This window comes from Hippocampus guttulatus, chromosome 2, assembly GCF_054856545.1.
Source record: "Hippocampus guttulatus isolate MCC_2025c chromosome 2, RoL_Hgut_1.0, whole genome shotgun sequence".
Taxonomy (NCBI): domain Eukaryota; kingdom Metazoa; phylum Chordata; class Actinopteri; order Syngnathiformes; family Syngnathidae; genus Hippocampus; species Hippocampus guttulatus.
Window position 1 is genome coordinate 25,209,642 of NC_141262.1, and position 26,292 is coordinate 25,235,933.

The following is a 26,292-nucleotide window of genomic DNA, read 5'->3' on the forward strand; positions in this document are numbered from 1 at the left end:
TTGGTAAATGTCCGCGTCCGTTTCGGGTCAATCCCAAACACATTTTGAGGATTTCACTGAATCCTAAAGTGTCGATAGCGGCGGGGGGGGGTGATGGGAGAAAGTCAATCAATCAGGTCAGTCGATTATGATTTATTATATATACTGTTGCAGGATGTCACATGTAGTTCCGGGGGGGACAAAACCGAAGCACTTTAGGGCTCGTGGCTCACATTCTTCCACCCCGAAGTGCTCTGGCACCTGCCTATTGTTTCCACAAGTTCTGAAAAGGTCTCTTGGTGTCGCGGTAAATAGCTGGCCAAAAGCCAGTAGGACGGTTTTGTCCCTTGAGGCTTTTCACTGGGGCGGCACTACCACTGGAAACACACAAGGTGTTTTGGAGTCCACCAATCCACCGTTTGATTTTAGCGTGTCGTGAAAATCCAGAGAAAAAGACTGAAAAATGTGCTCAGTACATTACTTTAAAAAAAAAACAACAACAACAAAAAATGGTGACAAGCATGTAATATGCGTTTTCCCCGAAAAACTAGAGGAAAGGTTGAGGGGGGTGGGGGAAGCCTGGAAAAAACGGTAACGATCCAAAATAAGAAAAAGTATTAAAAAAAAAAATCTGTGGAATCGCGAATATTCATGGGGCGACGGTCACATTCAGTTGTAATATCACCGATCACCACTAGATGGCAGACAGGTCTTAGCTGCAATGACACTGGGTCATGAGCTTGGTTTTTGCAGAATGCATCCGCGAGGTCCGCAAAATTGTATCATTTCGGCCGCCATGGCCTTCTGTGCGGCGTCCGCCTTGCCCACATTTTCCGCACTGCGCACGTACAAAAATGTCTCCCCGGTGTGGACGGTCCCCGTGTAAACACATTGGGGACCGTCAAGCTTACACCAACCTTGAGACTGCCCTATGTTACAATGTGAGTAGGCCTCTTAAATTGTATTTCATTTATTTATTTATTTGTTTTTGTGGATTTGGAATCATATGCTGGACATTGTAGCTCAATAATGTTTAATTTTTGAGTGTGTGTGTGTGTGTGTGTGTGTGTGTGTGTGTGTGTGTGTGTGTGTGTGTGTGTGTGTGTGTGTGTGTGTGTGTGTGTGTGTGTGTGTGTGTGTGTGTGTGAGAATAAGCATGCAAAATGAGTTGTCGCGCTTAATGTTGGTTTCTTATTGAGCCGTTTTGTGCTGTCCTTGAATGGTTATAAAAAAGTCAAATCCAATCAAATCTTATTTTTATGCAAGTCCTTAAAAAAAAAAGACAGAATGTGTTTATTGTGTTGTTTGCTTCAAAGCCTTTGTTCTTGGCAAAGAATAGTGAATTCTTTATACCTGCATAGAGAAATGTGTTATTAACAATGCACTATATTAAGGGCACGTATTTTGCTTATATGCGCATATTTTGTCCGATTGTGGCCCCTCCAGCATTTCAGTAGGCCAACCCTGAGCTATAGCGTGCACTGCTGCAGTTAGTGGAAGAAATGTGAGGACGCTGAATCCCCCATTGCCCCGTCTTGCATGTAACCTTGAAATGACCTTTATGTCGGCTTCCCCATCAATCAGCCTCCGGTCTGAAAGCACGGCCACCTGTTCGTGCAGGACGCCAGGCCCGAGGACGGGGAGAGGGGATAAAAAGAGGAGGAAAGCTGTCATTGCTCGGTAACCACGGTAACATGCAGCATCACCAAAAGCCATACGCACGCAGCAGCTTGAACCTGGTTGGGGGTGTGCGGAGGGTGGGAATGCGCCTCTTTACCTGACTTTAATCATCTCGATCACGTGCTCGGCGCAGCTCAGCGCGTCACTTGGTCACATTTGCCAATGGTTTCTATTTTTATTTTTATTTTTTTTAACAAGCAATTCATGTGTTTGCTTTCATCCGGGATGGACGATGCTGAGCCGAGACGGTGAGGCAAGAGAGGAGGCGTGAGCATCCCCCCCCCCCCCCTCTGCCGCCGCCACCTCCTCCTCCTCCTCCTCCTCCTCCTCTTCTGTCAAAAGCTCCTCCTCTGTCCGTCGCTACAGTCGAGACCGGTGACATTTTTGTGCTCAAAGAGAGCAAGAGGGCACCGGACTGTGAATTTGCAACCCGCTGCTGTCTGTTGCCTCCATCTAAGGTAAGGCGAGACCTCACACGTCTTGCAGCCGTGCCGTGCTGCGCATCCGCGTGCAGATTACGCGTTGGGTTGTGGGGGTTTTTTCCCCCCTCCTCTTTCTTTTGATTGAATACAGCCGAGAGGACGAATGCATCAGTAAAGGGCAGACTTAACGGCAGCGCGGATGGGCTTTGGCCGTCAAAATAAAGGAAGAATAATAAGAGCTATCGGCCGTTTTCAGCAGCGTCATCACGGTTCGGATGCTCGTTATCCAACGACCTTCTTGTGATTTTTCTTCCTGCAGTTTGGCGCATGCCAAAAAGAATCTGCCCCGATCAAGTTTTGCCATATTTTACGTTTGATTATTTGGGTTATTATTTTTCTTGGTAGTCTATTCGGGCCACAGAATGAGCAAAATGATCGCAGCACTTTGTTGTATGCGCTGTCAGAAATGGAGGTAGAGTAGGTGTTGATTTCCATCCCTGAAGGTGTAATCTATAAAAAAATGGACCCAATTGTGCCACCGGGAGCAAAAAGGTACATTTTGTTCTCAAGATTGACTCAAAGGGCAAAAGAGACAAGCCAGTGTGCCCCCCCAAACAAAATGTACAGCAAAGATAAATTGCAACATGTGTTCTCCTATTGCCGGTCTTGTTATTTAATATTTCAGAGTTGGATGTGGCCCTAAAACGACAACAATGGTCAAGTCACATGCTGTCAATTTCTCATTGTGTCTTTTCTTCTTTGTTGTTTTTTTTTTTTTTTTCCAGCGGAGGCTAATATGAAGGCAACATTTGGCAAGCCCGATCCAGGAAAGTGCCAGCAGTCCTTTCAACGCGTTTGAGGCCCAAACCATGTTTTACTATCTCCGGTAAAAACCCGCGCCCCCGCCCGACTTTCCCCTTCATCCTACCAAGCCAGCGGGAGCGATGCCGCTCCAGAAGCGCCCAGACATGCGTCCGCCATGCGTCCGCCCGGCCGAGCCGCCGCCCGCGGGAGCCGCGGCCGCCTGCGAGAGGAGGGGTCACCGCTGTTTGCGGAGAAAACTGAGGCCGGTGCGGATCTTGGGCCTTGTGGTGAGCCTGCTGGCCGTAAGTGCCGTGTCCGTGTGTGCCTTGACGTGGAACTCTGCCGCTTTGGGTGATTCGGCGCCCGGCGAGAGCCTCCGCCAGCCGGTGCCCCACAGGACTCTGCTCTTCAGCCGACAGCCGAAGGAGGCCAACGGATCGGCCGGCGGCAACGAAAGCCAAGCGGAGTACCCGCCGGACCTTTTTGACCTCCAGCAGAAGCGCCGGGGGGCGGTGATCCTCCACATGTTCGGCATGATCTACATGTTCATCGCCTTAGCCATCGTATGCGACGAGTTCTTCGTCCCGGCGCTCACGGTCATCACCGAGAAGCTGACCATCTCGGACGACGTGGCCGGCGCCACCTTCATGGCGGCGGGCGGCTCGGCCCCCGAGCTCTTCACGTCCATCATCGGCGTCTTCATCTCGCACAGCAACGTGGGCATCGGCACCATCGTGGGCTCGGCCGTCTTCAACATCCTCTTCGTCATCGGCATGTGCGCCATCTTCTCCAAGGAGATCCTCAACCTGACGTGGTGGCCGCTCTTCCGCGACGTCTCCTTCTACATCCTGGATCTCATCCTGCTCATCGTCTTCTTCCTCGACAACTTCATCTCCGTGTGGGAAAGTATCACGCTGCTGTCGGGATACGCCGCCTACGTCATCTTCATGAAGTTCAACAGCACCGTGGAGGGCTTCGTCAAGAACTGCATGAACAAGAACCAAGTGGTGGAGGTAGAGGTGCAGCCCAAGGTGAGTGGGCTTCTCGGCCTTCTTCCCCAAAACCGTCCGACGCCGCTTTCAGGATGCGCACCTCCCATGTCATTAAGCTCGCCATTCCTGATCGAGGCCCCCGCAGAGCGACGCTTTAAAACATGTCGGCCCCGAGAGAAAAAATCATCCGGTTTCAGGAGATGAATAAAAATGAGTCAAACGTGTCGTCCCGGGTTAAGCTCTTCAAATTGCGCCCGAGTAACAAATCCTCCGGAAGTCCCGAGGAAGCCATTTGCGATCCGTTGGCTTCATTCCCCGTGAGTCGGCACAACCGCAAGCGGCTGAGGTGCGGCCACTTAACAGCAAACGACGCCGCTAAACGCCGCGTGGGCTTGCTCGGCGGTCGTCCCGGCGCCGGCGTGCAGATTATCCGCGGGGGGATTTAGCTTTCCTTGTGACATGAGGTGGAAATGAAATTTGGAGAGCATTGTCTCATAAAGCCTTTATTTATTCATTTGTGGGTGGGGGGGGGGGGGGGGGGGGCAGGATTTGCCCTGAGGACGTGTTTTCAAATTCCATGAGGAAGAGGCGGCACTTTTTACATTTGGCGATGTCGCACAAGGATCCGCTCAATCGGTTTGTTTGACAGGCGCGGGAGGAGGAAGCTGCGCCGGCTCGTTGCCAGACAAGCGAGGTGACCTTGAGCTGCAAAGCATTCTGGGTGCCGACGCCGATGACTCAAGAAGTCATAGTAGACGCCGGCGACGTGATGATGTTTTGCTGCGGGTAATTGGCATTTGTGTTTTGGGGAGTAGTCAGACGAGTCGTCCGGGTTAATTAGGGCAACAAAGGCCCACACGGAATTGGACCGGATTCTTCCAAAGAGTCGCCATTTTTCATCACGTCCTGACACTTTGGGGACGCGCGCGTGTGTCTCATTTTGGGTTTTAATTGGTAATTTGAGCAGGGCGAGTGCCGCCCGCTCGAATTGTGACATAGATAGATAGATAGATAACCCGACGCCGTGTGACCGAGGAGGGCCGTCTTCTCAGCCGTGACGTTCCCGTGATGCATCAGAACAAAACGTCAGGCTCAAGGTGGGACAAATTGCCTTTCTTTTAAGGACAGTGAAAGGTATCATATTGTGACCGTGACAACTCGACCAATGTATCATCACCTCATCATATTTTGCCCCCGAATTCCGTCGTGACACCAAATATTCAATTCGACAAATTGAAGTTGAAAAAACAAGTCATGAAAAATCGTGACAAGCAAATAGAAATTCTGTTGTCCAATTTAGGTGAAGGACCTGACGGGCTCCGAGGTGGGAATACTTGTAATATCTGTTTTGCCAAAATGAAAAGAACAAATCTTTTTATTAAGAAACGTAGTAGACACAGTTTATTTGTGTCGGAGTGCCGCAAGAAATGAGTTTGTCACATGCGCGTTTGATTAAAAAGGGGCTTGTGGCGTACGCTAGCTTGCATTGACGATCACCGATAAAATGTTTTATGCAGCTCATAAACATGTGCTAACTCATCATGACAAAATGCGCGATTGCCATATATGGCTTATCTTCATCAACAACGTAAGGCGGGCACATCAAACACTTTTTTTTTTTTGTCAGCCAGCAGAGTCCAGCGCAGGACCGAAATTTAATTTCGACTTGCGAAGGAAAACAATCGACTCTTAAAACACTCGTTGAGCTTTGAGCCTGCCGGCGGTTCCTCTTATTTTGTTGTTCCCGCAACTTAAGCCCCAGAGCCTGTTTTTCCCCAAAAATCGGGGGCAGGGGGGTGGTGGTGGGGGGGCAAAGTCATGCAGCGGAATTGTATTGCAGCAGTCAGTCAATGCGCTAATCCCAGTGCACAGCATGCGATTTGATTTGAGCAGCACAGATGTCGCACGGACGTCTTTACCTATTTGTTCATCCCGACCGCTGCCTAATACCTTTTGTTTGCTTATTGAGCGCTTGGTCTGCGGATTAATCTCACCGAGGCTTTTGACCAAAGCAGCGTCGCAAGAAGTGATTATTGGAAAATTTGTTGTGGTGTCGGGGAAAAAAAAAAAATAGATAAGTGCACAGGTGCCAGGTTCGATTGCAGCTCCGGCCTCCCTGTGTGGAGTTTGCATGTTCTCCCCGGGCCTGCGTGGGTTTTCTACGGGTACTCCGGTTTCCTCCCACATTCCAAAATCAGGCTGATTGAACATTCAAAATTGTCCCTAGGTGTGAGTGTGAGCGCGGATGGTAGCTCGTCTCTGTGTGCCCTGCGATTGGCTGGCGACCGGTTCAGGGTGTCCCCCGCCTACTGCCCGAAGATGCCTTGGATAGGCTCCAGCAAACCCCCCCCCCCCCACCCTCGCAACCCTTGTGACGATAAAGCGGATCCGAAAATGGGTGGCTGGATAAATAAATGCGACGACCCATCCGGCGAGCTGTAGACCATGGCGGCACATGGTATCGTAAAGTGCCGCGCGTTCCGCTAAGCTTCTTAGCTGGTTGATGCCTGAATGAGACGTGTCCAAAGGTCTGTTGAAAGAACAACCGCGAAAAGTCATGGCGCATTAGGAGAAGGGTCAAATGGGGCCGTTTTACTAATGCTGCTTGTAACCCCCCCCCCCCCCCATTCCCCCCGACTCATTTGGATCACTCTTGGCTCGCCGCCTCCTAGTCATTAAAATGCATTTACAGGTGAATTTAATTACACATCACAACTATAGGTGGGAACCTGGGAGCGATGGCAGTCATTTATTCCTCACGTCGGCTTGATTGGCTGGCTGGGAGAAAATCTGCACCGTGAGGCAAACCGAGCCAGGGAGCCGGTTAAGATTCCTCCGTCGTCGTCAGATAAGTTGCTGGTGCACGCAGGCAGATGTTGCCTCCGCTGAGATGGAAGGGTTGCGACCTCTGCTCGCGGCATTCGCAAGCTAAAAATAGCGGGAACGCAGAGGCGAGATTTTTCGTCAGGATTGAGCTTCAAAGATCGGTTACAAAGCAGGCTGCTGGCATTTCCTTTCCCGCCGGCGATGCCGCGTTCGGCGCAGCGTGAAACGGAAGATCCTGCCCGCGTCTTCATGTTTGTCACCTTGTCAGGCCTTCCCAACTCGTGCACGAAATGATACCAGGTGTCGTATCGGGCCAATATCAACCTTATTTGAAGGTATCGGGTAGTCATGGAAACCGCCGATACCAACTACAGGGACTTAAGGCAAAAAGAATCTGGCCGGATAAGTGCTCCTCAGCGGGAGTTGGCGCTCTGCTTTGGCAGTATGACACATCAAAAAACGATCTGCGTCAGAAAGAAGGATCTTTGTTCACAATTTTGGGGTCACGGTGTTCAATTAATTGTTATGATTCAAAAGTACCAGTGGGATCGGTACTCAGTTTTGGTGAGTACTCAAACAGTGAATACTCCTACTGGTATGGGTTTGGAAAAAAATGGCCTTGAACATCCCGAGTTGTGAATACAGAAAAGAAAACATGGAAGTCTTTTTGCTAGTATCGTGTCATCGCTAATGGTCGTTATTATGAAGAAAACCTTGTCGATGGCTTGACATCAGCTCTTAAATGATACACCCATGAGCTATTTTGGTTCCCGTCATTATATTTGTCCAAACAAATCATCTCTTTAGTTGTACTCGGCATTTCAAGCAACCAACTGAACAAAGTTTGGTCTAATCCCATTTTTCTAGGACTCGTTTGTGTGAGTCCAAGTTCCAGAAGTGGCCTCGGTTCCAGAAAGTGTTGTTGCTGTCTTTTCACTTGTCGCCGATTTGCACAATTTACTGCAAGTGAACCCACGTTTCAAAATAGAAGAGCGTCTTGAGTTTGATCTCAGCGCGACAATAAAAGAGTCCAAGTTGTGTCATCCGACGCAGCTGCAGCACGACTGGACTTTGGCCATCAATAGCCTGGCGCTGTTGTTGTTGTTGTTGTTGTTGTTTGGAGCCGCATTCATCGCTAACAACGGCCAGCGGCGCTCTCATTTGCATCCCAGGTGCCTACTGTGTCATCTCCGGCGCATTAGCATTTTGTAGCGCATCCAAAAGGAGTTAAAAAAAATCGCCGCGTGCGATTTGAAAATCAAATGATCGTCACGCGTGCGGCCATTGTGCGGCAATAATGTCGGTTCCCCCCTCGGAGTTTCGCCTGACGGTACCGGGCAGTTGAGTTCTGCGGAATTGAAAATCTACCTTATTAGGAGTCCGCGACCGAATGTTTGTCTCCGTTTAAGGACCGCGGACAGCTCCCTGACTCACTGCAATCCTTTTCCAAGGCAAGCGGCAATTACTTTTGCGATCGAGATTGTGAAAGTCAATTCAAGGTCAAAAAGCCTCTCACAAATGAGCTTTCTTAAAACCCCGTGACAGTGTACTTTTAAAATACAAGGTGTGTTTGTTTTTGTTTTGCTTTTTTTTTCTCTGAAGGAGAGTCAGACGGCCGCGCAGAAAACTGAGAGCTCCATCGATCCCGAGCTATTTCTGAACGCGAGGTCGAATTAGATAACTGCACTGTAAACGCATCATGTGAAGGGCGATGGGCTCTTTATCTCGCCGGTGCATGAAATAACACCCGGGACCCTCGGCTGATTGACAGCTAAAGTCAGTCAGTCAGCAGGCGGCACTTGGAAAATGCTGCTCGTCAGGAAGCATTTGCAACATTTCCGCTTCCTCTCGAGGGGATGTCGGCCCGCCGTCTAGAATTTCACACGTACATGTGGAAGTACAGTCGACAGACATTTTTGCAATGCGCAACAGCCGTTGCGGTTGCCTCACTCGCTTCGATGTGCCATCGGTTCCGCCCGATCGACAGGACCGCGAACCATCACGTCGTCGGCGGATCGGTTTTTCGAAACGGGTCATACAAAAGCCGCTCGTGAGCGTCGTTGATTCTCTGAAGGCGGCACCGCAGTTCTTTTCGGTGTTCCCGTCCTTTTGGCGTGCATCTCCCCGAAGCCGTCGCCTGATTGGTCGGTGGGCGGTGCGAGGGGGAAGCAATTTGAGCTGGTGAGCGCTGCCTTGTGGGAAATCAGCCACGGTGGCAGCTTCCGTAATTAGTTCTGCTTGTTAGTGGAAAAAAAAAATGAAGGGGTTACTAATTAGCAAGTGGGCGGCTTCTTGACTTGTGCAAATTTTATCCACCTTCTCCGCCCCCACCCCCACCGCCTTAAGGATGGTTATTATCATCTCCAGGCAAAAAAAAAAGGAAAGAAAGGGCAATGGCTGATGTACACGGCCAAATCTCGGAGGGGCCTCTGTCACGCTCCGGCAGGCAGGTTCCCCGCCGGAAGATTTGCACAAGTCGCTTTAAGGAGGCAGGCAGCTCGCAGCGCAAAACCAGTAATAGCGGCAAAACTGTCACTTCATTATTTTCATGCCACGCTGGCTTAGAAGAAGGAGAGGAGCTTTTTGTTGTTGTTGTTGTTCTTGTTAGTGTTGATGATGATGACGTAATTTCAAACACAAACGAGTCACCTTGATCGGTTGGCTCCGCCCTTTTTGCGCAGCGCCATTGCGGATGGTACCCCAGTGGTAAAAAAGTAGTACGGAATTGGCGGCAACATGTGGTTCGAAGGTTCTAACGCTGGTACTGATGGCTTCCGATCCCTTCTGACGTTGAGAGAGAGCCCGATGGAAAATCCTCGTTAATCTGCTGGCAATTTGTGACGCTGGAGTGGAAGTGCTCATGCATGTGACACTTTTCCCAGCGCTAATTCCCCGAAACGTTGCCCCACGTGCACGTAAGATGTGCGAAAAAATTCATCCGCCCATCCGTTCGTCCCGCTCATCCGCCGCCAGCTGAGCCGCTCCCAAGAAGCCTCCTGATGTGACATTACGTAACACGTGGAAGGCGGGTATTAAATGAGCGCACAAACATACTCATCTCTTTGTGTGATTATTAGTCGTAATATTTAACGTTGTTTTAACGCGCGAGCCGCCGTGTAATCTCAATCTGGCACCTGGACTCACCTCCGTAGAGGAGGGGCAAGACAAAAACAGCAATTCAATTGTAAGCGTGCGAGAAAATTAGCCTGGGAAATAATCAGGTTGAAGCCCCGTGCAGCTTCTTGTTTTGTTTTGTTTTTTTCCTGATTTCTGTGACTGTAAAACACAGGTGTCAAAGTCAAGGACCGGGGGTCATATCTGGCCCGCCACATCACTTCATGTGGCCCGTGAAAGCAAATCAACCATGTCAACTTCCACGATGCTTGTTTAAGTCTAAACCAAAATTCCAAATTGTTACATGTAATCCATAATAACTTGGAGATATTGCAAGCATTTTATCATTTCCAAACCCCTTATGACACTAATGTAAACAATGTTTCAACAAGTCATTATTTTTGACTACTGATTTCAAAACTTGGTATCCATCAATTTGTTGTGTGCTGCGTATGAAATATGTGGGGGTGATTAAACATTTATATGGTTTCACAAGATTCAAAGTCATAACGGCCCCCCCATGAGAAACCGTACCTACAATGTGGCGCATGACAAAAATGAGTTTGACACCCCTGCTGTAAGAGAAGAGTGTTGCAAACAACCTTTCCCAATTTGAATGATTAAGAAAATTGCCATTCATTAAAAAAAAGAAAAGAAATGAAATTCAATTTAATTTAAAAAAAAAAAGAGTTTTCAAGTTCGTGAAAAGTCACAGCTGACAACGAGGCACTCTAAAGCGGCCATTTTAGGAGACCATCTGAAGGGTGGAGAGTAGCTAGCTAGCATGAATGCAGGTCACAGTTGCACTGGAAAACACTGATGCCATCCAATGCGCTCAAAGCTCCTATAAAGTGGGGGAGGGGTCCGCTCCACTGCGTCACATAACAGAAAAAAAACTGAAAAGGTGAAAACCACAAGTGAGTACCGATACTTCATGTCTCTGTCTTTGCACATTTTCAGCAATGAGCTAAAGTCAAAGGATTTTTTTTTTCCTCCGCACGAGTCATGTTAACAGCTTTGCTGCACAGTTGCAACGCGGATGCCTGGCTTTCAAGTGACTTCTAGAAAGAAAGGATCCAGATCATTTGACTGGGCTCGGTGAATCTTCTCACCACACGTCAACGCCTCCGCATTTTGTACAAAGCGAACGTGTAGGCCGGCAAACAAAGCCTCCGTACTCCACCATCCAAAACCAACGCGGTCGCAAGAAGCCTTCGTTTCACACATGCGCACGTTTTCACCGTTTTGTTTGTTTGCCTTTCAAAAATAGACGCGCCAGAATGCCTGCTGACAAGAATGCTTGTCACAAAAGTTCCATGTGACAACTTGCCTCTTTTTTTTTTGTTTCCGTGACTTTGTTCAACCTCTTCCAGACTCAACTCAATGTTACTTTTAAGAAACCGAATTGCGTATGGTTGTGCCTTGAGATAAGAGTGACCCAACTTTGGCATTTTTTCGAAAAGACAAAGCATCTTCTTGCCTGGGTCAATGATGTTTGGCAATTTTGACGAGTCTTTACTTTGCGATTTGATATCGGTTCGGCCTTTCAAAACAATCATCCCCTCAAACGTGTTCTGTTGTCCTCCTCCTCACGCCATCATCGTCATCATCATCATCCTCATCATGGCCGTCACCGTGATGTGACGTCTCTGTATCGTTGCGTGCGGCATGCTTCACATCTTTGTCTTGTTTTTTTCTCCCCCCCCCACCCCCTCTTGACCCAACCCCCTTCTTTTCTGACCCTCCTCTTTCTTTGTGTTGGCTGAGAAGGCGAGTCCGGGGGCGCCCGAGGATGACGGCAAGTTGTCGGTAGGTGTCTTGTCTCCTTTTTTTTTTTGTGTGTGTGGCTGTTAAATGACGTGTACGTCTGCCACCATGCCGTGACTTTGTGTTAACTTCATCCAAGTCGTTCCCCTTGGACAAAACGGGCGTTGTTGAGAAAACCACACGCACGGGAGATGTTTGGACCGAGCGCTACGCACCCAGCGTTGGCCTCGGAATAAAAGACCGGACGCCACTCGACGCGTCGCCGGTGGGCAAGAAGGAAGGCTCCAAGCTGCCATCTTAGCTTCGGTGACGCTCCGATTCTCCCAAAAGTTGAGCACGGAACCACGTAACGGCCTTGGCGGTGCTCGGAAGAACTTCAGTGCACTTGTGAAATGCAACCCGAGGGCCTCGCGTTTGAAAGTAGAAGTGCTATTTCATCAACGTTGCCCGCAGGTTTCGCTTTGGGTTTTCGTGCAAAAACGGATTAAGAAAATCATATTCCAAGCGGGAGCATAATTGGAGAAGCCGGGGCATTCCCAAGAAGTCGTTTCTCCCTCGGAGCCATTTGGCGCAGCGTATTTGACTTGCGTATCGAGATGCTGTCGATTTGGCTCCCCTTCAGTTGGAAGCCCCGGAAGCGTTCTTAACGTCGTCTCCCGTCTCCTCGCAGGCCAGACCCCGTCTTCAGAGGGGGGGTAGCTCGGCCTCCTTGCACAACAGCTTGATGAGGAACAGCATTTTCCAGCTCATGATTCACACCTTGGACCCTTTAAGTGAAGGTGAGATTGTCAATTTATTGAATTTTTGTTCCACTGCCTATGCTGAGGTCTGGCGGCATTTTTCACCAATTGTCCGCACTTATCTGTTGTCTTCTATTTCTGTTTTTTTTTGTTGTTTTTTTAAATATTTCCTCCATGTGTCTTTCAGTCTTTGCAATTTTTTGTAATCTTTCCAACCTGGAGGTAACCGAACCTAAACTACTTACAGTTGGGTATTCCACAAATCTCTGGCAACATCCCAGACCGGGTCAAAAGAACCAGCGAACAATTTTTTGTTTGTCTCGAGAGATTTCTCTCAAAAGCCTGGAGTGAATCAGCTCAGTGGAGATTAGCACACCGCACCGAGATGGGCTTTCAAGTGCCCATTAGCATGTATCGACTTGTACATTGCATCCCTAAGTATATCCATCAATCTGTCTGGGCGATTAAAAAATAATAATAATAATAATCCAAGATCTGGTTCATGTGCTCGAGATGACGGGTAGTCGCTTCTCATGATTGTAAATGGCTTATCGAGGAAAACTGGGAATTGCTCTCAGAGCCAATGACGGGCATGCACGTCATCTTTGTTCCAGGCGATGCTTCCTCCCGATGTGCTCGTGCAAAACAAAGTCAGATTGTGGATGTTGTGAAAGCGCGATGAGGGGCTCTCGGCCGCTCGACGGGAGTTGAGCAGGTGCAGCGCATCCCCGCACGCACACCCGGGCTCTTAAATGGAGCGCACGTGGTGGGGGATCTGAGTGGATGAGGGGGGGCATCCATGTATATTTTATGGGCAGTTCTGAAAATAAGTTGTCAAAGCCGAGGAGGAAGTCTGAGGTGGCTTTTCAAGCGGCTCACGTTTCGCTTTTTGCATGTGTTCCAATTGGCGTATTGTTGGCAGTCAATATGAAATATGTCCCGTATTTGACGTCAGACACTAATATAAGACGAATCTCTTTCCCGGGTTGACGTGCGAGAACGGGCTGAACAAATTGCATCTCCGACAACGTGACTCCCATTTTTCCCCGGGTTAAATTGACACAAAATTGTGTGGCTTGGATTGATCTTGTCTGTTTCTGTCTCTCCACGTATTTCCTCGACTGTCCCCCTCAGAATTTGCGGACTCTGGTGAGTTGATCTTCTTTCTGTAACCCCCCCCCCCCCCCTTGCGCTTTTCCATCATTCTAACCCTAACCTGGAGACAATTCTCGATGTGTCCCAATGTGTCCTCCCATATGTACTGTTGACTTTTCCGTAGGTCAAGCGTATTTTTCCATCCTGCTCTGTGGATGTCATTTCCCCTCTCTGGACTTCTTTGCGACCATTGTTCCCATCCTCCTGTCCCCCCCCCCCCCCACTCCCCCTCACCGAGCCCATCCTCTCTCTCTCCTCATGTTGGTTATTAGCAGTCAATCTGTAGGCATCAATGGAGTTCATGTCCCGGCCTGATGGCTGACCTTCCTCAGGATTTCTAATCAATCAACCTGACAGGGGATTAAAGATGACCTCGCCTCATTGTTTGCATGCATGGTTAATCTGCGTCTGATCACCTTTGGAGTTGGAGCAGACCTTTACCCCCCCCCCCCCCGTGCTTTTTTTCTTTTTCTTCATTTGCGCAAATGTCTTAAATGTCTCTCCTCGCCAGTGCAGGGATGCAAATCTGCATGGTCGCAGCCTGACCAGGCTAACGCAAGCAAAAACTGCTGGGAGAGCCGATGACCTCGCTGTGGTGGAAAAAAAAAAAAAAAGCAGAAGCAAGATCACGTGTGTGGGCGTGTCAAATATTTCAACTTGAATTCTGCACTGAGAAAGGTGTCCAGTTAGCGGGGTTATTATACTTAATAGTTTTATTTCATTTTGAGGTTTTTTTTTTGTTCGTTTTCATTTATTTTCAGCGCAACCTTTTTTTCAGAGGTGCTATGCTTTAGTATTAGTTTTAGTTTTTTTGTTTTTTTTAAATTCTGTTACTTGATTGCAAAATTAAAAAACCAAAAAGAACACGCTGGTAAGTATTGTGTGGTAAATATTCAACATGGGTTAGGGTTATATCATATATATATATATGAACCAAAAAAACGATTGTTGCGTTTTGGGCTGACTTAAGTGTCTAAAGCTGCGGAGACTTGAAAAACGCGCAAACGCAATGCATTTCTTATTGGCTTTTGGTACACCGTGAAAAAAATGGTGTGCTGAATTGACTCGATTTGATTTCGTCAAGTGGTTGCAAAAAAGAAAATGTACTTCAAAAACATGTATCGAAGTCCAGATGATTCTATTGTGTGCACCCACTTGACAAAGTCATTCCTTTTGTAAACGTAAAATGTCGTTTTCCTCTTGTTCCCCCCCCCCCCCCCCCCAGCATTTCTGTCTCCAGTTGGACTTATTGCGTCCATCTTTGTGAACTAAAACAACCTTGCCAGCTAATGGAAAAAGTGTTCAGGGCCTCCCTGGTGTCACCCGCCCACCGCCCGCCACCGCGCCGTCACGTCGGTGTGACTCGCCGTCCGCGCATCGTGTACATAGAAAACAATACATTGCACATACACGCGGCCTTCTGCTTCTTCATACCAAGCAAGTGAAAGAATCGATGCTAAAAGCTTTTTTCTTTTTTGGCTTCAGACTGAAGCTCCCACTCTGGGTGAGCATGCACTCAGTCAAATGGCTCAGCAGAGGTTTAGAGGGCATTCTGCAAGGACAAGAGGGCCCCTGGTAAACAACAACCCTCTCTCTCTCTCTCTCTCTCTCTCTCTCTCTCTTCTGATGGGCGAGTGCAGTGATTGCGGTTTAATTGCCCCCCCCACCCCCCTCACTCCAACGCCAGCTCAAGGCCGCCCCCGGTCTTGAAGGCCCGATCGGCCGGCCGCTATGCGAGCGAGGCTCCCGTTGGGCGGGGGAATCCAACCTCGAAGCCCGAATGAATGACAAATGTTGAGTAATAAGCAGATGTCGTCACCGCGGAGCAGAATCCTCGCGTCTCCACGCTCGCTTCTTACTTGAGTCGGCAAACGCCGTTCCAGTTTGTATTTATTGCGACTGATTGTAGGGCAGCTGGAGCCCACAGCACAAGCCGACCTTTGACCTGCATCCGCTGAAAAGGAAATAGAGGGGAGGAGAGGAAGACTCGTGGTTTTGCTTTTGTTACGTTTTGTTTTTTTTTTTTTGCACGCTCACCTCCAGATGTCTCGCTCGCTACGCTGATGTGTTGTCATCAAAGCAGCGTTGTTGGGCAAGTGAATGTTTTTGTTGCGGCTTGGCACTTTTGCAGGGGACGACTTGTGAGTTCCTTTTTTTTGTGTTTGTGTGCAGTGTTGTTTACTCTTTTCCTTTTCTCTGTGTGTCCGTTGCCCTGACCCCTTCCCCGTCTTTTGCTGTGGCCTTGTAGAGCTTGGGACATATGGGAAACTAAAATATTATCACTCAATGACTGAGGAAGGTAAGCCCTGAAAAATTTTTCACTTCTCTGTGGCGTCCTTTTTGTTTTTTGTTCCTCCATCGCCACCATGACCTTTATTCTCTGTTCTCCCTTTTTTCTTTTCTTTTTTTTAAAATTTCTTTCTGGTCTTGTTTTTCTGGTGACACTACCGCAGCACCTTGATTTTGTTTTGTTCTCTTGAGATTTCACTACAAAAGTGCAAATCGTGGCGACCATGTCCTATTTTCGTCTTGTCTCGGGGTTGTTTTTTTTTTTACAATCTGTGCAGTGCTTCTGTAGCATCTTGAGTCTCTGTTTTGAAATGCTCATCAAAGAGGCATGCTGGTAAAAACACGGCGCAGTCGCTCGCCCATTGCGACAGAGGCTTTTTTTTCTTTTTTTCTTTCTTTCGCGGAGAAATCCATCATTCATTTCAGAGCTTCCATTCGCACCTTTGACAGACACGGCGGCGATGCAGCAGCCGCCGTGGCTAAGTTTTCCCGCTTGGAGTGAGTCATCCATAAGGCGCTTTCATAAGAGGCAGAGCTTGTGTTGAGGAAAAAAAAAATACACTGAGCGTCACAACAGCGACAACTTGAAGCTATTCTTAAAAATGTTTTTCTCTCCCTCCGTGTTCACGCCGATTGCGCAACTCTGCGTGCATGTTAAATGGTCCTCGCAGGAAACATATTCCTCAATGTAATGTCCTTGACGGGAGAACGTGTTGAAACTTTCATACCGAGAGGTTCGCAATGAGAAAAATGTTTGGACGTCAAGGCCAAAGTGCAAAGTGTCGTTGTTGTTGCAGCTCAGCCACAGAAATGCCAGATTGTGCGCGTCTGCGCGATGGTTGGGATGAGACAGATGCTGGTGGTGCCGAACGATTTTGCCGGAAGGTCACAGACGAGTGCCGACACGGTTGGGCAAGCGCAAATTGATATTGACAGCGTCACATCCCCCGTGCGCTCTAAAAATGAAAAAGCCATTGATTGTAAAAGGCTAATTGCCTGAAGGCAGGCCACGCACGCAGTCCCGATCGTCTCAAAAAAATTGTTTCATACATGGAGGAAGGCTCCAACTAATGATGTCACGACATCGGAATTTTCATGCGGGCGGGGAAACCCGCGGCGCCTCAACTTGCGTGCGTCGCCGCGTGGTCTGGAGGGCATGCCAAGGTTGTGACCTTTCATTGACGGACGATTTTTCATATTGCCTTTGCGTGACGCGAGCATTTTTTTTAATTTGGGAAATCGACCGCTGCGATCCATGTTGCTGTCATTTGCTCAAATGTGTTGTTTGTTGTTTGAATGGTTCGGCGAGATTTGCTGTTGCTAAATCTCACATGCGAAAGCTCTACAGAGCCAGAATGTCGCGCCATCGTGCGCCTCTTTCTAGTCCGAGCGTTTTCAGCTGATTGCAGAAAGAGCCGCTCGCTACAATTGCGACCTGTCGAAGGAGCGCGGGTGCTGCTGAGAAAGTCGTCATCACCCGTTTAGTTGAGATCGACTGAGCTCTCGCATCTCCCGTTAGCTTCTGATGCTCTCAAAAGAAAGCAACATGAGCCGGCTGACCTCCAGATCCCAAATGCAAGGACAACGACGACGTGCGGGATCATCACTTTTGTCACAGTCGCCGCGGCACCGCCGGAGGAGGAAACCCGAGTCAGCGGCGGGCCACTGGGCTCTGCCTTTTAACGACCGCGCCGGCTGCTGTTTTTTATTTTTTTAATTTTTTTTGCGCAGGGAAATTCCGAGAGAAAGCCTCCATTCTTCACAAGATCGCCAAAAAGAAATGCCAAGTAGAGGACAGCGAGAAGGCCAACGGCGTCGCAAGCCGTTCAGGTAGGACAGCCGCAGCAGCATTCCTTCTGGCGATGTCTCCTGACCTTTATTGAGCCATGCTACATCTCGGGGAAAAAAAAAAATCCCATGGCACACCGCCCAAAACAAACGGTACAGTTCCGTCTGCTGAAGTTGACAAACCCGAATTCACACTTTTTATCACGTTCGTGGTGGTGGACCCCAAAAAGCAGGCAGAAGGGATGAGCAGGGTGTACTTGAAGAAGTCTATTGATAAAACACAGAAAACTAAATCCGAAACAAAATCCTAATAACAAAACGAAAATGAATCCAAAGTATCAAACAAAACTATGACTGAAGCTCAAAAAACTAGAACAGAACCATGACAGAAACAAACATGACCCGACAATGAGTGGCCGGGCAGGGAGTCCTTTTATAGAGCTAATGACATAACGACCAACAGGTGTGCAGCTGCAGGGGGAGCCCTACAGTGCCACCTGTTGGTCATAAACAGAATCATGACACTTTTACACCCCATCAAAAGTAAATGGTTGCCTTCCAGTTGATGTCCGCAATTTTTAAAGAGTTTAGCGAAAGTGTCCGATTTCCGTCAGTTTTGGAATCGGCCGCGTTCCCCATCTCGGCAATGTCCCTCAAGACACGCTTGAGCGGCTTTTGGTGTGGATGAAACTTGAAAGGCTGGACAACATAATCAAGACGTGGCAAATGGATCATTCAAGCGCTGTTTAGCACATGATAGAGACGAGCCGGTCACTAATGTGAGCAAGTGTCACTTGAAAGGAAGGACGAGGCGGAGGAGGCCGCAGGAATCGGCTTTCATCGCCGCTTTTGTGCAGCGCAATCAAAGTGAGGCCGAATTATGTTAACGGCGCCGCATTAGCGCGTTAGCCTCTTGATTGCGTGCTCGGCTAAGCGGCGCAACGCTCACGTCGGCTGGAAATATGCTGGGGGTTTTTTCCCCCTTTGGGGAGGTGGGCGTTGATGAAAGCCACGACGGAGGCACTTCCAGCTTTTGACTGGCTGCGTTTTATCATTCCAGCGGGGCAACTCGCCGCAATGGCGAGAAGGTGCTTGTGTGTTGCCTTTCATCACGGAGTCTTTTTTTTCCATCCCCGCGCAGAGAAGAACCTGCCCAACAGCTCCAGCGTGCAAGTGGAGGTGACCCCGCCCATGAACGGCACGGCGGGACAAGAGGGCCAAGCGGTAAGAAACAAGTCCACCGCCACCACCGGCGCGGCTCTCCAAACTTTTTCTTCCGAGTCCAGAAAAAAATAACGAGAGGAACACAAGTTACCTTGTGTTTCGGTAAATTGTCCTTGATTGCCCTTCAAAGTTCAAGGCAGAAACTTTTCTGGTGTCAAGTACCAAAGCATCTGGGGGGGGGGGGTTGGCTGGCGTTTGTGGTTATTTTCAGCAACGCCTCCCACGGCGCACCTGCCCGTGTGATCCAGGAAGACGCCGGGAGCTCCGTGGGCTGTCACACCAATTGTTCATTCATTGGCACGAGTTTGGAAAGGAAGGGGAGACGAGAGGTCAAATTGCAAACTCGCGGGCCACAGTTTCACGGAAGCTAAACAAATAATCCCCCTCCCCCGTCCCCCTGTTTAGTTCTTTCTTGCAATGATCCCCTTCTGCATCCAAATATTCCCTTTTTGAATATTCATGAGAAAGCTTCCCAGTTGCAAATGACGGAGAATTTCTGACTCATCCCGTCTTTAGAGGAGCTCAAAACGAATCGCGCGCGCATCCTCGGTGGATTACGGGATTGAAATAACGTCCCATCTGAATTTCTTTGAAGAACGAGCTTTACATTCCCAGCATGGAGGATGATGTCATGTAAATGAAGCACGTTCATCAAAGTCTAATATTTTGGATCAAATGTCGCGTTTCCCTTGCAGCGGGTACGACGTCGATCCCTTTTAAAGCGGAGCCTCGGTACGCCGTCCCCAGGGGGACAGGAACGGCCCGTAAGGGGCTGGCATTTGCCATGTAGGGAGCATCCCTCCCCCGCATGGCGACTAAATCCAATCATAATTAGATCAATGGCAGCCTCCTGGTGCGAGCTATAATACCACCGTGGAAAATAGGCGTGGGGGGGGAGGGGGTGTCGCAATTATTTTGGGCCACTTGGAGAGCCACCATCCTCGCATTCTGGTCTTGGTCTTACTGTTTGGTGCTTTCTACCGTCTTTATTACCGATTTGTTTTACTGTTTATTGTGTATGTGAAATTGCTCCATGTACAGCACTTTGTATGCAGCGATGGCTGTTTGAAAGTGCTCTATAAATACAGTTGGCATGACTTGACTTGACTGTAGCATCTGTGACGTTGGACATGTGGCCTGTTGAGTGACATGGACGCTGACGTCAAGCATTTGTTTGAACAAAGCGATTGGAAGAGAATCTTCTAGAGTTGAGCCATGCGCTACGGTCAGTGCCTTCTGACTCGCATTGCTAGGCTTTATCGAATTAGCTAACTATGTCGACATTGCCGTAGTTGTATCATTTAAGACGGTTGTACTTTGCAATAGTTGCACTTTAGCTTCCTTGATCGAGTGTGAAGTCATCCCTGACATTGGACAGTTTCTGTCTTTTTTTTGTTTTGTTTTTTTGTTTTTACACTCGTGCCTCTCAGCTCCGTCGGCAAAAAAGAATCCCAGCAAAAATCTCGCAAAATTCTGCGATGTCGTGAAGAGCGACCGCAAAAGGCGTCCGTGTTTCCAGGCATGACATTTGTTGACCGGTTGCGGGCTTTCAGGCGGAAGACGAGGAGGAAGACGACCAGCCTCTGAGCCTGTCGTGGCCCGAGTCCGGCCGCAAGCGCTTCACCTACCTCTTCATCATGCCCATCGTCCTCCCGCTGTGGCTGACGCTGCCCGACGTCAGGAAACCGGTAGGCGCTCTCCTTTTTCGTCGGCAGGCGCACGGGGATACTCCTCGCTTGACATTTTTGTGCTCGTCTCCCTTCCCTTTGCCAGTCGTCCAAGAAGTTCTTCCCCATCACCTTCCTGGGCGCCATCTGCTGGATCGCGGCCTTCTCCTACCTGATGGTGTGGTGGGCCCACCAGGTATCTCCCTTCACTCCCGTGTGACGCCAATCAAGCGGCTCCCAAATGTCACTTAGAACATAGCTGGAGCGTCGGAGGAGGCTTTATATACTCTAAAGCCCCCCCCCCACGCCACCCCCCCGACCCCCTCCCTCTATCTTTTTATGCAGGTTGGAGAGACCATCGGGATTACCGAGGAGATTATGGGTCTGACTATATTAGCGGCTGGAACGTCCATCCCTGACCTCATCACCAGCGTCATTGTGGCACGCAAGGGCCTCGGCGACATGGCTGTGTCCAGCTCCGTCGGCTCCAACATCTTTGACATTACTGTCGGGTACGGCATCGTACGAAAAGCACTTTTGCTCTTTTGTGCTGTCATACAAATGCGTATCTCATTATATGAAGTGCAAATGTGCTTCTCATGATATCATCACATACTGTAATTTCCAGACGACGAGCCGATACTTGCCCCTGACGCTTTGAACCCCTGTGCTTTTAAATCCGAACTTCATGACAGCATTACATTTACGGATTAACAAGGCAGATTTATTGATTTGAAACCTACTCGCGCTATTAGTAATGCCCCAACTTCACGATCATTTGGAGGGTTTCCCAGCATGCTTTGCTACCATTACGTGTCACGCTTGTGACTCGTACACCCACCGGAATGAAAATTCGAATTACATGCGCTCGATTCCGATCTGCCGTTGACAAGCGGCGCTCCATGAATCGGAACAGCCGTTTTATCGGAGATCGTTGTCCCGATTTATCAAGATGGAGTTTGTCTCCTATATTCACATTTTAAGAGTGACTTTCAACCGTTTCATTTGTGCCGTGCCGACCGCGAACGCGATCAAAAATAACCCAAAAGCCGTCGCGACTTTGCCTCTGACGTGACTCGACGCCCGTTTTGCCTTTTTTGCGCAGGCTTCCGTTCCCGTGGCTGATGTGGTCGCTGATCAGCGGCTTGCGTCCGGTGGCGGTGAGCTCCAACGGACTTTTCTGTGCCATCGTGCTGCTCTTCCTCATGCTCCTCTTCGTCATCATCTCCATCGCCGCCTGCAAGTGGCGCATGAGCAAGCTGCTGGGCTTCATCATGTTCATGCTCTACTTCGTCTTCCTGGTGGTCAGCGTCATGCTGGAGGACCGGGTGCTCATCTGTCCCGTGTCCGTCTGAGGGGGAGGGGGGCCCGGACACCCCGTACCCGAGGTCTGCCCCCCCAGCTTTCCCCCTTACTGACCAACAAAAAAAAACCCCATCCTCATCGGTTCTCCTGCGTGCTGGATGAAAGTGGAGTGAGGAAAATGTGCAGTGGAGACGCCAACGAGAGGCACTAAACTCGGTCTGGCGTGAGTGGATTTTCTGTGTTCTTTAATTAGCAGGTGAGAGGGCGCATTACGGGCGCACCGGCCGAATCTCTAAAGCATTATGCATGTCATTAGTGTCATTAGATCAGGCTTATCAAGACTGGCAGGTTGAGGAGAACCACCTCTAGTGAACTTATTGGTTTAACAGATGAAGCCGCCGCCCGCCGGGAGCTCACAAGAAATACGGATAACAAGAAGAGGGAAGACCAAGAACAAACTCTTTTAAACTCGCCCGAAAAGGCGCTTTCTCTTAAGAGGATTTTCTTTTTCAATTTGAACACTTTGTCCATGAAATAATTAGCAGTAGCATAAAATGTACTGTAGCAGAACAATCTGCGCCCCTCGGATTGTAGATAACACATCACACACTCGCACCAACACAAAAAAAAAAAAAAAGCATGAGTATTTAAGGACCCACTAAGCCTCCATTATGAAGTCAAAATAATACATTTGAAAATAACTTATCAGTGTAAACGTGTCACAATTGATAGATTAGTCGGCGTGTAGCGCTTTGGGCTCGAGTCGCGGCTGAAGAAGAAAAGAAAATGACACTCGCAGACAAATAGTAGTAATCCGCATTTTTTTTTTAAAAACGTATACCAAAATGTTTTTCACCATGTTACATGCTAACATGTAAACCAGTGCGCACTCTAGACGTAGAAAAAAACAACAGCAACAGTATTAGTCAAGATCACTTTCTAAGCTGCAATGACCATCCCTTCCTCATAGAGGCCCTATGCTAGAACACAAATAAACTCCACCCATTTGTCTCGTACGCAAAAAGAGAGCTCCGATTCACGATGTGTGCGACTAGAATGTGGATAAAACAGCAATATACGTGTTGTCATGCGTCGGCACCCAACCGCCTTTCCATTTTCGACGCCCTTTGACCTCAAGTCTCTGAACAGCATCTTGGTGGCAATGACGTGTAAAACGCGGGAACAAAAAAAAAGTGCTTGAGTTCGAGTTACTTTGGGCTGGTTACCCACCGACTGTACAGCGGAACTCTACACTTTTATGCATTCGATTGGAAAAGAGAACAAGGTTTTACTTTGTAAATATCTATTTTTGTTTCAAACGAGCAAAACCAGTTTGGATATGACTTCTTTTTTTTTATATATACTCATGTTGAGCAAATCTAGGTAGGGCTGAAGCTGCCGACATTTTTTCACATATTGAAGTGCAAAAAAAAAAAAAAAAAAAAACAAATATGAAAGATCCCCAAACTGCCTCTCTAAGGCTTGTTGAGTATATAACTGTATAGTGTCAGCTAATTTTGCTTGAGTTTGGACAATCATTTGTGTGCACGTGAAGGCCCAAGCGATCAACTCAAAGTGGACGCCAAAGTTGCTCTTCGCCACGTTGCTTGAATGATGCCGTCGAAGGACTTTTGATTGTGCTTGACGAAGGTAAGTGAATTAATTGCCACAAGTCACCAATCACCGTTTTGCACTGGAAATGTCTTTATTTTTTTGGGTGATTATGTACGATTGATTTCACGTGTACATATATATGTATATGTATATATATATATATATATATACAGATACAAATTAACCATATAATCTATATATGTACAACACATTTGTCTCTATGTACAAACACAAAGTATATAATAAAGCAAATAAAGCTGATCTGATTCGAATATGCAACGATGACCTTGCATGTTGGTTTTGTATGAAACTGACGCGACCAAGTCAGACAAAATGGTGAAAACATTTCAGCATTCTGGATACAGTATGACAGATTTTTTTTTTAAATGTGCTGGTGGAATTCTTTCGCCGTGTTTAACGGTGGGAAGGTTGCACCCTCTTGTGGTCAAATTTGAACAACTCTTCTTTAAAGAAGCAAAAGCGACAGACACAAAAGCGACACTAAGTGGGACAATGCGTTTATGTAGTTGGAATTGGTTTTTTTTTTGTTTTGTTCTTTGAAGGAAGGTGTTGAAAACGCTATTCGGCATTATCAAAGGTAAGAAAATATACCTGTATATCAGCAAAGAAAATAAGAAATTCAGGCAAACATTTAATACTATAAAATGGATTTAAGACTGATGAAATTAATTCCGTTTTTAACTGGACAGTTAGCAGTGTTGTGTCCAAGGACCGGCAACCCAAGGCCAAGGCCAAGGACTTGACTCCGAGGCCAAGGCCAAGGCCAAGTACTTGAGAAATTTTCCGAGGCCAAGGACCAAGGACTTTCCTCCAAGGCCAAGGACCAAGGACTGATTTTGAAGCTGAGGCCTAGCCGAGGACATATATAAAACAATGCTATCATACCACTTGGCAGGTCTTCATGATTTGCAACACCCCTCCATCATAACCCCTTGCACTCCCTAACGCTTGAATTAAGTGTTTTTATTCAAAGAGTAGAACAGTCAGGGTACGTGTTATTTATACTGAGAAAAACAAAAAAGCATATGATATACAGTACATTTATGAATTAATGTTTTACTGCAGTAGTTAATTAATATGTTCTTAATATGGCGTTTTAACAAAAAAAAAAACGACCATGTATAGTAAGGTGTTTTTAGCCGAAGAAAACGACCATGTATAGTAAGGCGTTTTTAGCAGAAAAAAACCCCGACCATGCATAGCAAGGCGTTTTGAGGCGAAAAAAAAAGGACCACGTATAGTAAGGCGCTTTTAGCCGAAAAAAATGACAATGTATAGTAAGCCGTTTTTAGCCCAAAAAAACGACCATGTATAGTAAGGCGTTTTTAGCCGAAAAAAAACGACCATGTATAGGAAGGCATTTTTCGCCGAAAAAAACGACCATGTATAGTAAGGCGTTTTTAGACGAAAAAAACGACCATGTATAGTAAGTTTATTTAGCCTAAAAAAACGACCATGTATAGTAAGGCGTCTTTAGCAGAAAAAAACGACCATGTATAGTAAGGCATAACCGACCATGTATAGTAAGGCATTTTTAGCCGAAAAAAAACGACCATGTAGAGTAAGGCGTTTTTAGCCGAAAAAAACGACCATGTTTAGTAAGGCGTTTTTCGACCAAAAAAAACGACCATGTATAGGAAGGCGTTTTTCGCCGAAAAAAACGACGATGGATAGTAAGGCGTTTTTAGCCGAAAGAAACGACCATGTATAGTAAGAAGTTTTTAGACGAAAAAAAAAGACCATGTATAGTAAGGCATTTTTAGACGAAAAATACGACCATGTATAGTAAGGTGTTTTTTTAGACGAAAAAAACGACCGTGTATAGTAAGGCGTTTTTAGCCGAAAAAAAACGACCATGTATAGTAAGGCGTTTTTAGCCGAAAAAAAACGACCATGTATAGTAAGGCGTTTTTAGCCGAAAAAAACGACCATGTATAGTAAGGCGTTTTTAGCCGAAAAAAACGACCATGTATAGTTGTCATGATCCGTATTCGGCAGCAGGTGGCACGCGTTCACTTCTGTCGCCTGCACACCTGCTGCCTATTTGCCAGAGATGGCACCTGCTATATCTAGGCGCTCCGACAGTCAAATCACTGCCGGAGTATTGCATGCCGTGCCACTGCTGTTGCCTATGATTGCCATTCTTATTCGATACCATTCGCTGTTGGTTAAATCTTCGTCGTCCCAAAGGACTCATTATATTAGCGTACGTGAACTAGTACTTGTCTTAAACATATTTCCCTTGCCATTTTTTGCAAGCGTTTTCTGTTGTCGCGTTTCCTTATTTCCTGGTTCTCGTTTTCACCAGCGCTTTCTGTTGTTTATTTGACGGGGTTTTGTTTGTAATAAATATTTTTGTTTTGACGAAGTCCTTGTCGGTGTCTGCTCCTTCGGGGATCCACTTATTCTCTGTTACGTACGAAGCAGTTCCCTTTTCCTGCTTCGTGCGTAACGTGACAATAGTAAGGCGTCTTTAGCCGAAAAAAAAACGACCATATATAGTAAGGCGTTTTTTGACCAAAAAACGACCATGTATAGTAAGGCGTTTTTAGCCGAAAAAAACGACCATGTATAGTAAGGCGTTTTTAGCCGAAAAAAACGACCATGTATAGTAAGGCGTCTTTAGCCGAAAAAAAAGCGACCATATATAGTAAGGCGTTTTTTGACCAAAAAACGACCATGTATAGTAAGGCGTTTTTAGCCGAAAAAAACAACCATGTATAGTAAGGCGTTTTTAGCCAAAAAAACGACCGCGTAAAGTAAGGCGTTTTTAGCCGAAAAAAACGACGATGTACAGCAAGGCGTTTTTGGCCCAAAAAAATGACCATGTATAGTAAGGCGTTTTTAGCCGGAAAAAAACGACCATGTATAGTAAGGCGTTTTTCGCCGAAAAAAACGACCATGT

General features: G+C 47.5%; 1 protein-coding gene across 5 annotated transcripts; it reads left to right on the plus strand.

The window, feature by feature from the left end:
• Positions 1-147: 147 nt before the first annotated feature.
• On the plus strand, positions 148-23,645 carry slc24a2a (solute carrier family 24 member 2a). Of its 5 annotated transcripts, none has more exons than XM_086104863.1 (12): positions 148-2,117; positions 2,867-3,915; positions 11,578-11,626; positions 12,255-12,363; positions 13,459-13,473; positions 15,728-15,778; positions 17,500-17,598; positions 18,698-18,780; positions 20,334-20,468; positions 20,554-20,643; positions 20,793-20,959; positions 21,553-23,645. In XM_086104863.1, exons 2-12 carry the CDS (start codon positions 3,026-3,028, stop codon positions 21,800-21,802), a joined length of 1,938 nt encoding a protein of 645 aa, XP_085960989.1. In that variant the 5' UTR covers positions 148-2,117; positions 2,867-3,025; the 3' UTR covers positions 21,803-23,645. The 5 variants fall into 5 exon arrangements, with proteins under 5 accessions (XP_085960989.1, XP_085960990.1, XP_085960992.1 ...); XM_086104864.1 differs by having other exon boundaries at positions 150-2,117; positions 2,867-3,916; positions 11,588-11,626; XM_086104866.1 differs by lacking the exon at positions 15,728-15,778 and having other exon boundaries at positions 153-2,117.
• Positions 23,646-26,292: the final 2,647 nt, after the last annotated feature.

Excerpts from the sequence above, each read along its gene's own strand:
- slc24a2a (XM_086104863.1), top strand. The coding sequence starts at position 3,026 with ATGCCGCTCCAGAAGCGCCCAGACATGCGTCCGCCATGCGTCCGCCCG. Across the intron at positions 11,627-12,254 it reads AGGATGACGGCAAGTTGTCG|GCCAGACCCCGTCTTCAGAG; the intron begins GTAGGTGTCTTG and ends GTCTCCTCGCAG. Across the intron at positions 20,469-20,553 it reads TGCCCGACGTCAGGAAACCG|TCGTCCAAGAAGTTCTTCCC; the intron begins GTAGGCGCTCTC and ends TCCCTTTGCCAG.